Raw genomic sequence first — 19,506 nt, 5'->3', positions numbered from 1 at the left:
CTACTTTGACGAAATTGTCAGTGCATTAAAGAAGTCTGCTGATGAGCAAATGCCAAGTGGACACCATAGACCGTACCTGAAACCCTTCTGGAAACGACGGAATCTCGATCTGTATCACTACAGGTTGCAGAAACAGACAGGTTTTGGTCAGCTGAAGGCAGGCCTGAGGTGCTGATAACGACTCGTATACCTTATACAAACAGGTTAAATGTGACTTTCGGCATTGTAAAAGGGAGACAATCCGAGAGAGAGAGAGAGAGTGGGATAAAGACATATACATGGAGATAAACTCTGCTCGCAAAGTTGATATTCCTGAATTCAGTTCAGTCCTGATTGTTAGGATTCAAAGGAAACCTAAGACCGTTAGCACACACCTGAAGTACAAAGCTGAAGTTAGTAATTTGTGGGCAGACAACTATGCAGATCTATTATCACCTCTTGAACGGCCACAGATTGATAACGACTTTCGTAATGAGACCCACTCTAGGGTAGACCAGATCTTAAGAATACCACTACACATGACGTTGACCCTATACTCAAAATGGACATTGAAGTGTGTGAACTAAAGCATGGAAACAATTCCGAAAAATGAGAAATCAACTGGAACGGACAAAACCACAAATGAACATATTTGTGTCGTTCTCGGTGTGGTCCTCAAACATTTAAGGATTTTGTTTAACAGAATGGCACATGCCTGTTATATCCCTGCATTGTTAAGATCGGGGACAATTATTCCAATATACAGAAGAAACAAAAAGTACAGATCGGATCCTGCGAATTACAGCGGTTTCACCTTAACCTCCGTCATTGGGAAACTATTTGAGAAAATACTGTTGGAAAGAATTGAGAGGTATGTTAAATATATATGGAACCTGACTTCCCACACAGACTACTTTGTGGTTTCCGAACAGAGGATGGTGCCAACGTACCTACATACATACTCATGGAAAGGTCCTCCAGTGTATTCACAACGAGAAAGCGTTCGATCGAATCTGGCACAACAGGCTGATGCTAAAACTATTTATGTTTGGTGTGCAAGGAAAAGACTGACATATAATGCGTCAGTCGTACCATGAATCGACTGGATGTGTCAAACATACTGACAAGACAAGTTGCATGGATGTTATTTGTGTATATAAATGAGTATATAAGACACACCCTTCTCGAACGCCTTGATCATTTACGACAAGGTCTTATTCTTGGACGTGATCACTATACAGTAGTCTTACTCACGACTCTCATAAGCCCGACATGTAGTGGCCGACGTATGTCCTTAGAAACTGACCATCAATATGCTTACCAATGGACATATAATGCAAGCAAAACTGTGTCCTTGCAATCACGGGTAAAAGTAACATTTACCTTTCAGCCTGGGTAATCACATACCGTCCATGAAATCGAACACAATATACGCAGGATCCTTTATGGTACTCATTCGGAATCCAAAAGGAGCACGAGATCTCGTGCTAAGGCGAGAGAAACCTTGAACAGGCCCCCCAAGTAAAAAAACAACGCAGCCCACTCGCGAAACAATTGCAGCCATATCGGCAATTTAACGGTAATAACAGAAACATATCGGCCATGTCGGAAGCAATATCGGTAATACTTGAAACACGCTCGGCCATCTTCGGAGATTTGTCGTCTCACTTCCGTGATTAGTCGGTCGCGAGCGGAAACTCACCCAGCAAAACATGGAGTCGTTGGAAGAAGTACCCGTCTCGGTGAGTTTTGTTTTTAGTTCCTACTATGACATTTTTATACTTATCCATCTTTGACCACCCGTGTTGAATGCGTTTAGGTATGAGGTGTTGTTGAAGCTATAGCTTATTTTTTTTAGGAAAAGACTGTCCCTGCAGAAGAGTGTCACAAGTCATACCCTTCCAAGGACACTCTTCTGCAGTGACAGTCTTTTCCTTTAAAAAAATCAGCTATAGCCCCAACATCACCTCATACCTGAACGCATTCGACGTCTGTTATTACCACTAAATTGGCGATATGGCTGCAATTGTTTCGCGAGAGGACTGCGTTTGTTTACATTTGAGATGCAATTCCTTCAAATTTGCTGTAAGTCCTTGAATCATTTTGGGGGGGGGGGGGGGGGGAGAGAGATACTGGCCCAAAAGCAGCCTGTTGCCTAAACCACAGGTGCTTGCATTGCTGAAAAGAATACGTCCTGAGGCCAACAAGCGTACACTGACATCCACATACATACAAAGAAGGTACACGTATATGGATGTCAATGTACGCTTGTTGTACCCAGGACGTATTTTTTTCAGCAAAACAAGCCCCTGTGGTCTTACTGTATGACGTAGAGTAATAATTCCACGTCCTTCTTCGCGAGTGAGCGGTGGTCAAATATGTCCCGGACAAGAACAAATAACATTGAAACTATATAGCGTCACTTTACACCAACTGTGTAAAATGTTCGTCAGAGATCTTCGACCGTTTCAACTATTCAAAAGGAAGGGCTATAGGACTGTGACAGACACTATAGACACAATGAAGCCGATGTTCCTTGGAAGGTTATGCCGAAGCAATCACAGAGCCTTCGAAGCTCCTGGATCCTGAGATCATTGCTGCATCTATAGACAGTGAGCTATAGACAATCACTTAATTCTCAACAGAATGATGTAAATATGAGGCATTGTAAAACTTTCTTTTTTCTCTTTACAATACATCACTGTGTGTGTTGTGTTAAGTATGTGCGTTGTGTTAAAAGAATAATCAGTCGCCGAAGTGACTGGAGGAAATAAAGATCATTCAATCAATCACTCACTCATTCATTCATTGTACACACCACCCTGTACACACACAAGCATCTACACACCACACTTTACACACAGAATGATGCACACACTTCCCTGTACACATAAACATGCACACCACGCTGTACTCAACTCGATTCTCTTTATTCAGTACAATGAATGGGCCATCGGCCCTATGTACAGCAACAATTTCCATGCATTATACAAAGACTTAAGCAAGCACAGGAAATCCGTGAAAGCAATACAAGTTATTTGATTGAGAATTTATAACAGGACTGCATGCTAAAACAGCAAGGCTATATGATGATACCATCGATCTGTATTGCAAAATAATTATTTATGTGTACCAGGGCATGAAAGCCATTGTATTCCACGTTCAGTGATCAAGACTAATGCAGGTACGACAAATACATACAATCGATAGTCACAGAATGTTTATACAGGTGTGTCCACGCATGGAATATATAGCATTCCACGATCAATGATGCATAATACAACATTACAAGGTACAAAAAAGAGGTTTGAGTCCTAACAGTTATAACAGACCAAATCAAATGCAACCTGTTACCATGGATACCCATACAAGGCATCATGACTTGGAAAATAGAACGGGTTGTAACCGGTAATAAATGGGTTTTGACAAGGTACAGATATATCGGGGCATAGAAATAAGTTTTACACATCCAAAACACGAGTGGTTGAAGGTCGGTTAAGTGCAGCACAGAAAATATACTCAGGCCACTGTCAATGCTACAAGGATGATATATCGAGGGTTTCTGCAAATGCAACAATGTGAAACATAAGACAAGTACAGGTACCACAAGAGGCTGGGGTAGTAATGTCCCATATTAATGACCAGTGATGTGTGCTACATAGGCTTTATTCTATACGAGAGCTTTCCTACTAAGGTTTGAGGCATGGAAAATGTAGCAGGTCAAGTTTCTAATAACTGATCCGTGTTGGGAACACTTGAGTAGATTTCGTTAAATGTTTGAGGACCACACCGAGAACGAAATAAATATGTTTATTTGTGGTTTGGTCCGGTCGAGTTGATTTTCTCTTTGAAGCATGTACACACCACACATTACACACACAAACGTACACACAAAAACGTGCACACACAAACGTGCTCACCACCGTTTGCTCAAAGGAACTGATATAAGCGCACATAAAATACCCATTCACATTGCATTGCATACCTACTTTGGCTGGCATTCTCGTATTCATTGTGTACCGTTTAATTAACTTCTGCAGTTGCCTCAAAACCCGCTAAAACCAGTTCAGCAGTTATGTCGCATACGTATTCCTAACATTAATTGGATTTTAATTTCAAGTCCCATATCAGTACACTTTACTGTTGCCCTGAGTTCTGGTTTACTAAGACTGCCATCCACATGTCTCCTACATCCATAAATAGATACTGATTAATCAATTCTTATTTTTAACGTTGTTGTTTGATCTCAGTGTAGTGTGATGTAAAAGAGTCAGTGTCCGTCTTGATGGTAGTGTGATGAAAATGTGTTACTGCCTATGGTGGTGATACTCAACGTGACCAAGCATGCCCCCAGTAATCATCATTTAGTTGAGAGGTCGAATCTTCATGGAGGAAGACTTAAGTCCTGACAAACCACTCCATCGTGGTCCCTTACTGTCCAGACCATTCAGATGTGACTTGTAGCACGATTTGAACCACCAAGCCCCTTTATATTGCACAGCACAGTTGTTCGAGGCTGTATCCAGATCCAGATTATTTGCACTGAATCTGGTGTTGTTGTGATACAACATCTTGTCTCCTGAAAATACACAAACACCAGCATATTTCTGACTATTGCTTGAACTTCATCCTGAACTGTAACATGCCGTTCAGTCTTGGCTTGTTTGACAACGCTGTGTGCGTTTGAGCGAAATAGAGAATTGTATGAACACAGCGTCAACCAGAGCTGTGGACATACAGATTCCTGCTGAAATTGAGCAACATGCATACATGTACATAACGATTTACGGTTTCGTAGCTTCTTTTACAGAGAAATGTGTAAATTCACAATAATTCATCACATTTCTTCATTCGTGGTATTCTAATCATCCAGTTAGAAGGAACAATGATTTAATCAAAACAATAAGAATATATGACATTCTAAAACAAACACAAAGTAATATTTCCAACATACTCACCAGCTGTTCCTGAGTAGTTCCCGATGAACAGAGTGTAGAACTCTGACATGCCGCCCAGGTGGAAACTGTTGTACTCAGCATAGAAGTGACTTCCTGATTTGTTCACCAGGTCGATTCTCAGTTCATAGGTTTTCTGCGTCGTCACTCTGTGTATCTTCTCATTTCCTGAAATATGACCTCAGTTTACATTATCCCGAAGTTCTTGAGACGATTCCAGTCACACACTGTATGAAATGAAAACGCAATCATGAGTTTTAGTAACACCCCGGGTCAAGGAGGCAAGTCAATCAGTACAGTAAAATACTATGCAGTCTTACAGAAAAGTCAGAATGGAGACCTTGAGTTTCATCAGTGTTTCCATGTCGGGAATCTAGCCCATGTGTACAATCTCACGACCTAAAAGATCTGTCTCTTCATACCCCAACACACAACCTGACGACCTAAAGGATCAATCTGTTTACACCCCAACACACAACCTGACGACCTAAAGGATCAATCTGTTTGCACCCCAACACACAACATGACAACCTAAGGAATCAATCTGTTTACACCCCAACACACAACCTGACAACCTAAAGGATCAATCTGTTTACACCCCCAACACATTAACTGACGACCTAAAGGATCAATCTGTTTACATCCCAACACACAACCTGACGACCTAAAGGATCTGTCTGTTCACACCCCAACACACAACTTGACGCCAAAAACGATGTGTCGATTTACATTCCAACAGACAACCTTAAAACCTAAAGGATCTCTCTGTTGACACCCCAACACACAACCTGACGAACAGAAAAGATGTGTCTGTTTACACCCCAACACACAAAATCTGACGACCTAAAGGATCTCTCTGTTGACACCCCAACACACAACCTGACGACCAAAACGATGCGTCTGTTTACACCCCAACAGACAACACAGGCACAAATGCATAATGGCATACGGGAATGGTTTACTTTTGGATTAAACATCTAGCAAAAATATTTATCACAACTTGTTTTTAGAAATCCGTTTTCAAGAAGCCCTATTCTATCTCATCGACCTCAAGTATAAAATCGACTCTTATTTGTCTTAAACCTCGATAACGACAGTTTCTTTGTATACTAGTTACAGACACATACAACCAGTTGTGGTATACAACATGTTTGACACCAAGTTATCACAGACGCAGAACAAGCATAGACGAACACTATCAGATGCTTGACTATATCATCAATTGTGGTCATATACTCAACACTTAAACCATGGAATGTCACGGAAATACTAAGCATTCATGGTTCTGACGGGAACTTGATGTTTGTACGAACCAAGCCAAAACTCTCGGGTGAGGTTTCCAAATCCGTCCATGTATTCAAACCAGGTTCGATAGAAATCTTCTGATCCGTCCAGTCGCCTTTGAAATACCTGTTCATGGAAAAGCAATGTCTCATTGTGCGAATATTGAGATATATGACAAATTGACATTACCATTACACTTTGAAGGAAGAATTGTCATGCTACAGATATTGTCTGGAACTTACCAGCCATCCTCCGCCAGTCATGTCACAGTAGGCCAGAAATGACCCCTTCCCATCTGTCGGTTTGATTCGATAAACTCCGTCATCAGCTTCGGGAAACTCGTCCAATATGCTCTTACAGTCTGTTCAATATGAAGCGTATTTGGAGTTATTTCCATATTTCCTCATTTACATAATGTCTCTTGCAGTCTCGGCGTATATCAACCACTTGGAACAGTGAATGTTGTTCCTGAAATCATTCCTTCTTAACTTGCATCTTGAAAATCAGAATCAACTCAAAATTCTCAACCATTTATTATTTTAGCAATACTTCTCTCAATACGATTGAATTTAAAACCCTGTAAATATCGAGGTGAAAAGTGAATGTTAAGTTTAGAAAAAAGAAAAAACTGAATAACATTTTACTGAGGCATATTACATGTGATTCTAGTTAAAATGTTTACTCAAAACGTATGTGCGCCAACAGATAGAAAACTGGAACTGAAAATGTATTTTAAGTTTCAAAAACAAGGAGCGAGCAATGTGCCGCTTTTCTATATCTTACTGTCCACTGTACAAAGACATTTTGGAGGTGTGTGTATCTGGAACAGCTTTTACCACTGGTTGAAAAGCATAGATATAGAGCTGTTTACGCTGTAATGTCACTGGTGCCGTAACTTTCTACACTACGATGTACTCACCACTGCGCATGTCCGTGTTTCCACAGGTTTCATCCCTGGAAGCCAGGAAGTTATCCATGGATGTCTTGAAAGTATCGTAGTTGTCCAGAACCTGACAGTAGTCGCCGGATATGTTGGCATATCCACAAGCAACCAGCAACACTACACACAGACATAGTCGGAACACCATGCTCTGATAACTGGTTGTACGGACTGAATCCGAGTGAATGGGTGCTTGAGTGTTGAGTACTATGTATTTAAAGGCTAACGTCAGTAGCAATCAAAACACCCTGCATCTGTAACAGGAATATGATATATACAATGGCAACACTTGTGGTGTTTATATGCTGTATCACACACCGAGAGGTACTTGTACATTCAACTGACAAACAGTGCCATGACAAGTGGACCTCTGCTGTAACTAAAGTAAGTCATAATCCCGGCTCTTCCTGGTATCCATCTCCTCGTGGTGCACACAATTGTCTTCCACTTATCTAAATACACTTGATGGACATGAGCTGAACACTTGTATAACCATTATTCAACACTTAAAACAAAGTAGATCCAGGTTTGAAAGTGGATTGCTCAGTTGTCAGGTCACAAGCTAAAGCTATGCACCACCTAAATAATTACATAGGGACTTCGTGTCTACAGCCGTACATCACATTTGTTTGTGAAAGTACACTCTGAATGTGTGAATGAGTGAGTGGGTTTGGGTGAGTGAGTGAGTTTACTTTAGTTACGGAGGTGGTCAATAAATAATCGAGTCTGGACAATCACGTGATCAACATGAGCATCGATCTGCGCAACTGTCTCAGTCAACCCAGCCAGGCTGACCACCAATAGCACTGTCTGCCTATCAAGACCGGTTAAATGAAACATCTGACGTTGTTGATGAACTCTCTGAAACTAGTCACACTGTATTGTGAGGCGGTTTCAACACCAGCATTATCAATTATCAAACCTCGTACAGGTCACGCTTACTTCAACAGTATCTCTCTGTGCGGAATAGGATACCTTCCTGTTACGGCGGCAAAGAAGTGGGACAAATGATCACATGATGATGACACTGAAACAGGAGAAACACATAATACACCAAAATTGATTACACATTTGTTCCCGAACAGCTATGTCAGTCGGTCATCACTTCACATGTTTATGATTCACCCCCTATCCATGTATCTGATCATTTCCCTTTATCTGCTTCCCTTCACGTCGACATGCTCAATACTACTGCTTGTACAAGGGATCAAAAGCTAGTCAACTACAAATTGATATGTTCGAAGCCGAGGTACACAGATTGCTAGGGGACATAACACCAGTGACTGGGACTGCAGAAGCAGATATGATAGAGAACGACTTTGACGAAAGTGTCAGTGTACTGAAGAAGTCTGCTGATGAACAAATGCCAAGTGGACACCATAGACCGTACCTGAAACCCTTCTGGAAACAATGGAATCTCGATCTGTATCACTACAGGGTGCACGAAAAAGACAGGTTTTGGTCAGCTGAAGGCAGGCCTGAGGTGCTGATAACGACTCGTATACCTTATACAAACAGGTTAAATGTGACTTTCGGCATTGTAAAAGGGAGACAATCCGGGGGAAAGTGGGATAAAGACATGTACGTGGAGATAAACTCTGCTTGCGAAGTTGATATTCCTGAATTCAATTCAATCCTGATTGTTAGGATTCAAAGGAAACCTAAGACCGTTAGCACACACCTAAAGTACAAAGCTGAAGTTAGTAATTTGTGGGCAGACAACTATGCAGATCTATTATCACCTCTTGAACGGCCACAGATTGATAACGACTTTCGTAATGAGATCCACTCTAGGGTAGACCAGATCTTAAGAATACCACTACACATGACGATGACCCTATACTCAAAATGAACATTGAAGTGTGTGAACTAAACCATTGAAACAATTCCTAAAATGTGAAAATCAACAGGAACGGACCAAACCACAAATGAACATATTTGTGTCGTTTTCGGTGTGGTCCTCAAACATTTAAGGAAATGTTTAACAGAATGGCACATGCCTGTTATATCCCTGCATTGTTAAGATCGGGGACAATTATTCCAATATACAGAAGAAACAAAAAGTACAGATCGGATCCTGCCAATTACAGCAGTGTCACCTTAACCTCCGTCATTGGGAAACTGTTTGAGGAGATACTGTTGGACGGAACTGAGAGGAACGTTAAATATATATGGAACCTGACTTCTCACTGACTACTGTGTGGTTTCCGAACAGAGGATGGTGCAAACTTAGCCACCTATATACACACGGAAAGGTCCTCCAATGTATACACTTTCTTTCTCGACAACGAGAAAGTGTTCGATCGCATCTGCCACAACAGGCTGATGCTAAAACTATTTATGTTTGGTGTGCAAGGAAAAGACTGACACATAATACGTCAGTCGTACCATGAATCGACTGGATGTGTCAAACATACTGACAAGACAAGTTGCATGGATGTTATTTGTGTATATAAATGAGCATATATAGGACACGTCCATCTCGTACGCCTTGATCATTTACGACAAGGTCTTATTCTCGGACGTGATCACTATACAGTAGTCCTACTCACGACTCTCATAAGTCCGACAAGTAGTGGCCGACGTATGTCCTTAGAAACTGACCATCAATATGTTTGCCAATGGACATATAATGCAAGCAAAAACTGTGTCCTTGCAATCACGGGTGAAAGTAACATTTACAAGTCATGCCCTTTCAGCCTGGGTAATCACAGACCGTCCATGACATCGAACACAATATACGCAGGATCCTTTATGAGTACTCATTCGGAATCCGAAAGGAGCACGAGATCTCGTGCTAAGGCGAGAGAAACCTTGAACAGGCCCCCCAAGTAACTGACGGAATTACAGCAAATTTGAAGGAATTGCATCTCAAAGTAAACAAACGCAGCCCACTCGTGAAACAATTGCAGCCATATCGCCAATTTAGCGGTAATAACAGACGTCGAATGCGTTTAGGTATGAGGTGATGTTGGGACTATAGCTGATTTTTTTTAAGGAAAAGACTGTCATTGCAGAAGAATATCCTTGGAAGGGTCTGACTTGTGACACTCTTCTGCAGGGACAGTCTTTTCCTAAAAAACACACGCCATAGCCCCAACAACACCTCATACCTAAACGCATTCAACACGGGTGGTCAAAGATGGATAAGTATAAAAATGTAACAGTAGGAACTAAAAACAAAACTCACCGAGACGAGTACTTCTTCCAACGACTCCATGTTTTGCTTGGTGAGTTTCCGCTCGCGACCGACAAATCAGGGAAGTGAGACGAAAAATCTCCGAAGATGGCCGAGCATGTTTCAAGTATTACCGATATTGCTTCCGACATGGCCGATATGTTTCTGTTATTACCACTAAATTGCCGATATGCCTGCAATAGTTTCGCGAGTGGGCTGAGTTTGTTTACATTTGAGATGCAATTCCTTCAAATTTGCTGTAATTCCTTCAATTATTTTGGGGGTGGGGGGCGCTGTTGAACTCACTTCGAGATATTGGCCCAAAACCAGCCTGTTGCCTAAACCACAGGTGCTTGCATTGCTGAAAAGAATACGTCCTGAGGCCAACAAGCGTACACTGACATCCACATACATACAAAGAAGGTACACGTATATGGATGTCAATGTACGCTTGTTGAACCCAGGACGTATTCTTTTCAGCAAAACAAGCCCCTGTGGTCTTACCATATGGCGTAGAGTAATACCATGTTCCTTCTTCGCGAGTGAGCGGTGGTCAAATATGTCCCGGACTAGAACACATAACATTGAAACTATATAGCGTCACTTTACACCAACTGTGTAAAATGTTCGTCAGAGATCTTCGACCGTTCCAACTATTCAAAAAGAAGGGCTATAGGACTGTGACAGATGCTATAGACACAATGAAGCCGATGTTCCTTGGAAGGTTATGCCGAAGCAATCACAGAGCCTGCGAAGCTCCTGGATCCTGAGATCATTGCTGCATCTGTAGACAGTGACTTAATTCTCAACAGAATGATGTAAATATCAGACATTGTAAAACTTTCTTTTTTCTCTTTACAATACATCACTGTGTGTGTTGTGTTAAGTATGTGCGTTGTGTTAAAAGAATAATCAGTCGCCGAAGTGACTGGAGGAAATAAAGATCATTGAATCAATCACTCACTCATTCATTCATTGTACACACCACCCTGTACATACACAAGCATCTACACACCACACCACACAGAATGATGCACACACTTCCCTGTACACACAAACATGCACACCACGCTGTACTCAACTCGATTCTCTTTATTCAGTACAATGAATGGGCCATCGGCCCTATGTACAGCAAAAAGGTTTTTTGAGAACTGAGAATTTATCCAAGTGTGTCCCAGCATGAAAAATATAGCATTCCACAATCCAAAATGCCTAGTTTTATACTACTAAATACAAACGTTAATGACAGAGCCCGCTGTACAGCATTGTCTAAACAAAACACAGGAATGCATGCTAAAACAGCAAGGCTATATGATGATACCATCGATCTGTATTGAAAAATAATTATTTATGTGTACCAGGGCATGAAAGCCATTGTATTCTACGTTCAGTGATCAAGACTCATGCAGGTACGACAAATGCATACAAAAGATATAGTCACACAATGTTTATACAGGTGTGTCCAAGCATGAGGTATACACCATTCCATCATCAATGATAACAAGTTTACACTACAGGGTAGATATGCAAGAAAATAAAAAAACGCTTGACTCCTAGCGGAAATAACAGACAATATTGGATGCTACCTGTGCAGCCTGGATAACATATCAGACACCACTATCATTGTTACAGAGATATACCATTCCACATTGAGTGATGCCTAATTTTAAAATTTTAAATCTAAGTCTTGTTGGCAACATGGTCCAAACACATACATAGACTATATTATGGAACAATCAGTTATACAGACTCTTTAGTCATGTGAATCCAGGCGTAAAGACTATACATTATAAGTTTAATGATACCGAATATTACACTACAAAGTGGACATACAAAAGTTTTAAGAGGGCATATGCAAGTTCAGCATGTACATACAGTCAGTTTTACAGGATGATATCCAGGTGTGTCCACGCATGGAATATATAACATTCTACGATCAATGATGGATACTATAACATTACAGGGTACAAAAAGAGGTTTTAGGCCGTACAGTTACAACAGGCCATATCAAATGCAACCTGTTACCATGGATACCCATACAAGGCATCAAGACGTGGAAAATAGAACGGGTTGTAACCGGTAATTCATGGATTTTAACAAGGTACAGATATATCGGGGCATACAAATAAGTTTTACACATCCAAAACACGAGTGCATGAAGTTAAGTGCAGCACAGAAAATATACTCAGGCCACTATCAATGGTACGTGGATAATATACCGAGCACTTCTACAAATGCAACAATGTGATACATAAGACAAGTACAGGTACCACAAGAGGCTGGGATAGTAATGTCCCATATTAATGATCAGTGATGTATACTACATAGTATTTATTCTATACGAGAGCTTTCCCACTAAGCTTGGAGGCACGGAAAATGTAGCAGGCCAAGTTTCCTATAACTGATTCGTGTTGGGAAGACTTGAGAAGATTAAACCATAGTTAGGAATGCAGAATATTTAATGGGCATGTATCTTTGTTGGAGGTTATCATAAGTTACACAAGTCAGCAGGAAGTGATATTCAGTCTCCATGTACCCACTGTTACAGACTTTACACAGTCTTTCATGCCTTGGCATATCTGAACATCTGCCAGTTTCAATGGCTAGTTTGTGTGAGCTGTAGCTGAACTGTGCACACTGTACTCACAGAAGCATGTACACACCACAAATTACACACACAAACGTGCACACACAAACATCCTCACCACCCTTTGCTCAAAAGAACTGATACAAGCGCACATGAACTACCCATTCACTGTGAAAGTCAACAGCATTGAATACCTACCTTGATTGGCATTCTCGTATTCATTGCGTAACGTTTAATTAACTTCTGCAGTTGCCTCAAAACCCGCTAAAACCAGTTAAGCAGTTATGTCGCATACGTATTCCTAACATTAATTGGATTTCAATTTCAAGTTCCATATCAGTACACTTTACTGTCGCCCCGAGTACTGGTTTACTAAGACTGGTATCCACATGTCTCCCACATCCATGAATAGATATTGGTTTAACTATTCTTATCGTTTACGTTGTTGTTTGATCTCAGTGTAGTGTGATGTAAAAGAGTCAGTGTCCGTCTTGATGGTAGTGTGATGAAAATGTGTTATTGCTGTGGTGGTGATACTCTACGTGACCAAGCATGCCCCCAGTAATCATCATTTAGTTGAGAGGTCGAATCTTCATGGAGGAAGACTTAAGTCCTGACAAACCAATCCATCGTGGTCCCTTACTGTACAGACCATTCAGGTGTGACTGGTAGCACGATTTGAACCACCAAGCCCCTTTATATTGCACAGCACAGTTGTTCGAGGCTGTATCCAGATCCAGATTATTTGCTGTGAATCTGGTGTTGTTGTGATGCAGCATCTTGTCTCCTGAAAATACACAAAAACCAGCATATTTCTGACTATTACTTGAACACCCCATTCTGAACTGTAACATATGGTTCAGTCTTGGCTTGTTTGACAACACTGCGTGCGTTTGAGCGAAATAGAGAATGGTATGAACACAGCGTCATTTGGAGCCGTGGACATACAGGTTCCTGCTGAAATTGAGCGACATGCTTACATGTTCTCTCTCGTTTTACATAACGATTTACGGTTTCATAGCTTCTTTTACGGAGAAATATGTAAATTCCCAATAATTCATCACAATCCTTCATTCGCGGTATTCTAATCATCCAGTTAGAAGGAACAATGACATAATCAAAACAATAAGAATATATGACATTCTGAAACAAACACAAAGTACTATTTCCAACATACTCACCAGCTGTTCCTGAGTAGTTCCCGATGAACAGAGTGTAGAACTCTGACATACTGCCCAAGTAGAAACTGCTGTACTGGGCATAGAAGTGACTTCCTGATTTGTTCACCAGGTCAATTTTCAGTTCATAGGTTTTCTGCTTCGTCACTCTGTGTATCTTCTCATTTCCTGAAATATGACCTCAGTTTACATTATCCCGAAGTTCTGTAGAAGATTCCAGTTACACACTGTAAGAAATGAAAACTCAATCTTGGGTTGTAGTGACACCCCGGGTCATGCAGTCTTACAGAAAAACCAGAATGGAGACCTTGAGTTTCATCAGTGTTTCTATGTAGGGAATCTAGCCCATGTGTACAATCCGACGACCTAAAGGATCTGTCTGTTCAAACCACAACACACAACCTGACGAACAAAACGATATGTCTGTTTACACCCCAACACACAAAATCTGACGACCTAAAGGATCTGTCTGTTCAAACACCAACACACAACCTGACGACCTAAAGGATCTGTCTGTTCAGACCCCAACATACAACCTGACGGCCAAAACGATGTGTCTGTTCAAACCCTAACACACAACCTGACAACCTAAAGGATCTGTCTGTTCAAACCCCAACACACAACCTGACGACCTAGATTATCTATCTGTTCACATCCCAACACACAACCTGACGACCAAAACGATGTGTCTGTTTACACCCCAACACACAACCTGAAAACCTAAAGGATCTGCCTGTTCACACCCCAACACACAACCCAGGCGCAAATGCATAATTTTACGGAAACGGTTTACTTTTGGCTTAATCATCAGCAAAAATGTTTATCACAACCTGTTTTTAGAAATCCGTTTTCAAGAAGCCCTATTCTATCTCTTCGCCCTCAAGTATAAAATCGACTCTTATTTGTCTTAAACCTCGATAACGACAGTTTCTTTGTATACTAGTTACAGACATATACAACCACTTGTGGTATACAACATTTTTGACACCAAGTTATCACAGACCCATAACACACATAGACGAACACTATCAGATGCTTCACTATATCATCAATTGTGGTCACATACTCAACATTTAAACCATGGAATGTCACATAAATACTAAGCATTCATGGTTCTGACGGGAAATTGATGTTTGTACGAACCAAGCCAAAACTCTCGGGTGAGGTTTCCAAATCCGTCCATGTATTCAAACCAGGTTCGATAGAAATCTTCTGACCCGTCCAGTCGCCTTTGAAATACCTGTTCATTGAAAATCAGTGTCTCATTGTGTGAATATTGAGATATATGACACATTGACATCACCATTGCACATTGAAGGAAGAATTGTCATGCTGCAGATATTGTGTGGAACTTACCAACCATCCTCCGCCAGTCATGTCACAGTAGGCCAGAAATGACCCCTTCCCATCTGTCGGGTGGATTCGGTAAACTCCGTCATCAGCTTCGGGAAACTCGTCCAACATGCTCTTACAGTCTGTTCAATATGAAGCGTATTTGGGCTTATTTCCATATTTCCTCATTTACATAATGTCTCTTGCAGTCTCGGCGTATATCAACCACTTGGAACAGTGAATGTTGTTGCTGGAATTAATAATTCTTAACTTGCCTCTTGATCAACGCAAAATTCGCAACTATTTATTATTCTAGCAATACTTCTACCAATACGATTAAATTAAAAGATATCGAGGTGAAAAGTGAATGTTAAGTTTGATCAAAGGAGAAAGCTGAATAACATTTTATTGAGGCATATAACAATGTAACATGGTCAGAGCTATGACATCATATGACGCTCCTTAACACGGAGCGAGGAATGTGCCGCTTTTCTATGTCTTACTATCCAGTGTACTAAGGCATTTTGGAGGTGCGTGTATTTGGAAAAACCTTCACCACTGGTTGAAAAGCAAAGATATAAAGCTCTCAGAATACTAACAAATCTGTACAAAAATGTATTTAAAGTTTCAAAAACAAGGAGCGAGGAATGTGCCGCTTTCCTATGTCTTATCGTAAAGTGTACAAAGACATTTGGGAGGTGTGTGTATCTGGAACAGCTTTCACCACTGGTTGAAAAGCATAGATATAGAGCTGTCAGAATACAAACAAATCTGTACAAAAATGTATTTAAAGTTTCAAAAACAAGGCGCGAGGAATGTGCCGCTTTCCTATGTCTTACTGTCCAGTGTACAAAGACATTTGGGAGGTGTGTGTATCTGGAACAGCTTCTACCACTGGTTGAAAAGCATAGATATAGAGCTCTCAGAGTACTAACAAAGCTGTAAAGTCACTGGTGCCGTAACTTTCTACACTACGATGTACTCACCACTGCGCCTGTCCGTGTTCCCACAGGTTTCATCCCTGGAAGCCAGGAAGTTATCCATGGATGTCTTGAAAGTATCGTAGTTGTCCAGAACCTGACAGTAGTCGCCGGATATGTTGGCATATCCACAAGCAACCAGCAACACTACACACAGACATAGTGGGAACACCATGCTTCTCTCTGATAGCTGGTTGTACGGACTGACTCCGAGTGAATGGGTCTTGAGTGTGGAGTACTGTGTATTTAAAGGCTAACTTCAGTGCCAATCAAAACACTCTGCATATGTAACAGGAATATGATATACACAATGGCAACACTTGTGGTGTTTATATGCTGTATCACACACCGAGAGGTACTTGTACATTAAACTGACAAACAGTGCCAGGACAAGTGGACCTCTGCTGTAACTAAAGTAAGTCATAATCCCGGCCCTCTCTGGTATCCATCTCCTCGTGGTGCACACACTTGTCTTCCACTTATCTAAATACACTTGATAAACATGAGCTGAACACTTGTATAATCATTATTCAACACTTAAACCAAAATAGATCCGGTTTCAAAGTGGATCGTTCAGTTGTCAGGTCACCAGCTAAACCTATGTATCGCAATAATTACATAGGGACTTCGTGTCTACAGCCGTACATCACATTTGTTTGTGAAAGTACACTCTGAATGTGTGAATGAGTGAGTGGGTTTGGATGAGTGAGTGAGTTTAGTTTAGTTACGGAGGTGGTCAGTAAATAATCGAGTCTGGACAATCACATGATCAACATAAGCATCGATCTGCGCAACTGTCTCAATCAACCCAGCGAGGCTGACCACCAATAGCACTGTCTGCCTATCAAAACCGGTTAAATGAAACACCTGACGTTGTTGATGAACTCTCTGAAACTAGCCACAGTATCTTGTGTGGCGACATTTCAACACCGACATTATCAATTATCAAACCTCGCACAGGTCACGCTTACTTCAACAGTATCTCTCTGAGCAGAATATGATACCTTCCTGTTACGGCGGCAAAGAAGTGGGACAAATGATAACATGATGATAACACTGAAACAGGAGAAACACACAATCCTACAAAACTGATTACACATTTCCTCCCGAACACCTAGGACAGTCGGTCATCACTTCACATGTTTATGATTCACCCTCTTTCCATGTTTCTGATCATTTCCTTGTAATTGCTTCTCTTCATGTCTACATGTTGCAGATAGCGTAAATTGTCCACAGAAACGTCTTGATGGTCTCCAAAGGTACTGTGAATCATGGGCTTTGACTCTTAGTATGTTTCAAATTAAAATAATGGTTTTCCGGAGCGTGAAAAAATATCATGTGTGGAAAAGTCGACCTACAGTCTGATTAATATGGATGTAGTTTCTAGCTACAATTATTTGGGCTTAGTTCTTACAAGTCAAATACGTTTTGCACAGAGCTGCAGTTCCCCTGCTATGAAGGTCAAGAAAGCCTTGTTTGAAGTTTTAACAACGATTTATTCCTATTGGCAGTTTACCTACAAGGTTTACTTTACATTATTTGACTCCCAAGTCATGCCACTGTTATACAGATCCGAGTTGTGGGGCTTTCAACGTCTACAGTACTATCAAACGGTTTCTTAACATTAGTACAAGGGCTCCAAATGTTCTAGTTATGGACGAATGGGGCAGATTCCCAGTTTTGTGTCTTCTCTATTAAGATGTGTCAAATTCTGGCTGAGATTTACCCGTATGCCTAGTCATGGGTATCCACGTAAAGCATATGAAATGATGTATTCACTGGATAAGGTCGATCGTCATACATGGGCTTCATTAGTTAGGCAAGTTTTATTTAGTTACAGTACGTCTGGGTGTTTCAGTTTGTTGGCAGTCTTGAAGTATATTTGTCAGAGTTTAAGCGACGTGTTACTGATATTTTAAATCAGGAATGGAAATCTTGTTTGCAGTGTAGTAGCAGTATGACTCTTATGCTTCTTCCATACTGAACTTACAACCGGAAGTGTATTTAGTACGTGGTGACTGTTCCTTATATCGTCGCGACTTGACGAAAGTGCGTATTGGCATGGCTAGACTACGAGTTGAACGTGGGCGATATCATAACGTAATGAGAACACTGCGACTGTGTAAAAAGTGCCAGGATTGAAGATGAATTCCATTTTGTTATGATATGTCCAGCTTATGAAAGCTAAATAACTAAATACCTATCGTTGGTCTGTACATTCTATAATATATACTCGTCAAAAAGGTAGGGGATCTTCATTTTTTATAATTTACGATTAAAAATATTTAGGAGATTTTTCGGAGTCAATCAATGTTCACATGGTATTATTGAACGTTTTGAGAGTGCATCACCATTTCCTTACAAACGTAGTTGTTCATTATTCCCTACGTTTTTGAAGAGTATAAAATCTAGTTTTATTAACTTAATGGCATCTAGTGATACAAACGTTGTTATAAAGCTACAACTTTATGTTCACTGTGCACTACGTCTGAGATGTCAAATGTTGTAAACTGCAAATCTCAACCTGCTGGTTATATCATCCGTATATGGGCAATATTGTAATGTAATAAATGGATCACAACTGTGGAAAGTGTGTAAGTTGGCCATTATTGAAGGTGAACTTCATGTTAGGATGTCCAGTGTATGATCTCAAACGATGCCGTTTACCTACATATCCTATGATATAAACGTATAAACACAAAGTTATTATCAAGCTACAACATCATGTTTACTACGCCCTAAGTCTCATACAACCACGGTTGTAACATACAACGTCCAACCTGCAGCAGTATCATCTGTCTACAGACCGGAGGCCACACATGCTGAACAAACAATTGAATTGATATATTGAATTATATTTTCTCTATCAATGCAACAAGTTCGACTGTAGAACTCTTTCAACATATGATTTTTTAATATGTTGCCAAAGGAGAAGCACGACACTATGTTTGTTTACATTAACACAAAGTAGCACCTTCCTGGACGTTAACGTTACTGAGATGTCCTTAAACAACGAGATACAATATTTATCCGTTCTTTTATAATGTAGAAAACATACGCATTATGTAATAAACTAAACCCATCTCACAGATA

General features: G+C 40.6%; 2 protein-coding genes across 2 annotated transcripts; both read right to left on the bottom strand.

Moving 5' to 3' along the window:
• Positions 1-2,888: 2,888 nt before the first annotated feature.
• Positions 2,889-7,343, bottom strand: LOC137287958 (fibrinogen C domain-containing protein 1-like). The gene is made up of 5 exons (XM_067820327.1): positions 7,138-7,343; positions 6,461-6,579; positions 6,248-6,344; positions 4,938-5,102; positions 2,889-4,558 (listed from the first exon to the last, which is right to left on the bottom strand). Exons 1-5 carry the CDS (start codon positions 7,304-7,306, stop codon positions 4,344-4,346), a joined length of 765 nt encoding a protein of 254 aa, XP_067676428.1. The 5' UTR covers positions 7,307-7,343; the 3' UTR covers positions 2,889-4,343.
• Positions 7,344-11,412: 4,069 nt separating this feature from the next.
• On the bottom strand, positions 11,413-16,626 carry LOC137259368 (fibrinogen C domain-containing protein 1-like). The gene is made up of 5 exons (XM_067797070.1): positions 16,420-16,626; positions 15,458-15,576; positions 15,245-15,341; positions 14,105-14,269; positions 11,413-13,710 (listed from the first exon to the last, which is right to left on the bottom strand). Exons 1-5 carry the CDS (start codon positions 16,586-16,588, stop codon positions 13,496-13,498), a joined length of 765 nt encoding a protein of 254 aa, XP_067653171.1. The 5' UTR covers positions 16,589-16,626; the 3' UTR covers positions 11,413-13,495.
• Between the last annotated feature and the right edge of the window lie 2,880 nt (positions 16,627-19,506).

The sequence above is a fragment of the Haliotis asinina genome, chromosome 1, assembly GCF_037392515.1.
Source record: "Haliotis asinina isolate JCU_RB_2024 chromosome 1, JCU_Hal_asi_v2, whole genome shotgun sequence".
NCBI classification, from domain to species: Eukaryota; Metazoa; Mollusca; class Gastropoda; order Lepetellida; family Haliotidae; genus Haliotis; species Haliotis asinina.
This window is presented reverse-complemented; position numbering and strand designations above follow the sequence as displayed.

Coding starts and splice junctions, on each gene's coding strand:
- LOC137287958 (XM_067820327.1), bottom strand. CDS start 7,306: ATGGTGTTCCGACTATGTCTGTGTGTAGTGTTGCTGGTTGCTTGTGGA. Junction 6,580..7,137: donor AAACACGGACATGCGCAGTG/GTGAGTACATCG, acceptor CATATTGAACAG/ACTGTAAGAGCATATTGGAC. Junction 5,103..6,247: donor CACCCGAGAGTTTTGGCTTG/GTTCGTACAAAC, acceptor GTCATATTTCAG/GAAATGAGAAGATACACAGA.
- LOC137259368 (XM_067797070.1), bottom strand. CDS start 16,588: ATGGTGTTCCCACTATGTCTGTGTGTAGTGTTGCTGGTTGCTTGTGGA. Junction 15,342..15,457: donor TGACTGGCGGAGGATGGTTG/GTAAGTTCCACA, acceptor TTCAATGAACAG/GTATTTCAAAGGCGACTGGA. Junction 14,270..15,244: donor CACCCGAGAGTTTTGGCTTG/GTTCGTACAAAC, acceptor GTCATATTTCAG/GAAATGAGAAGATACACAGA.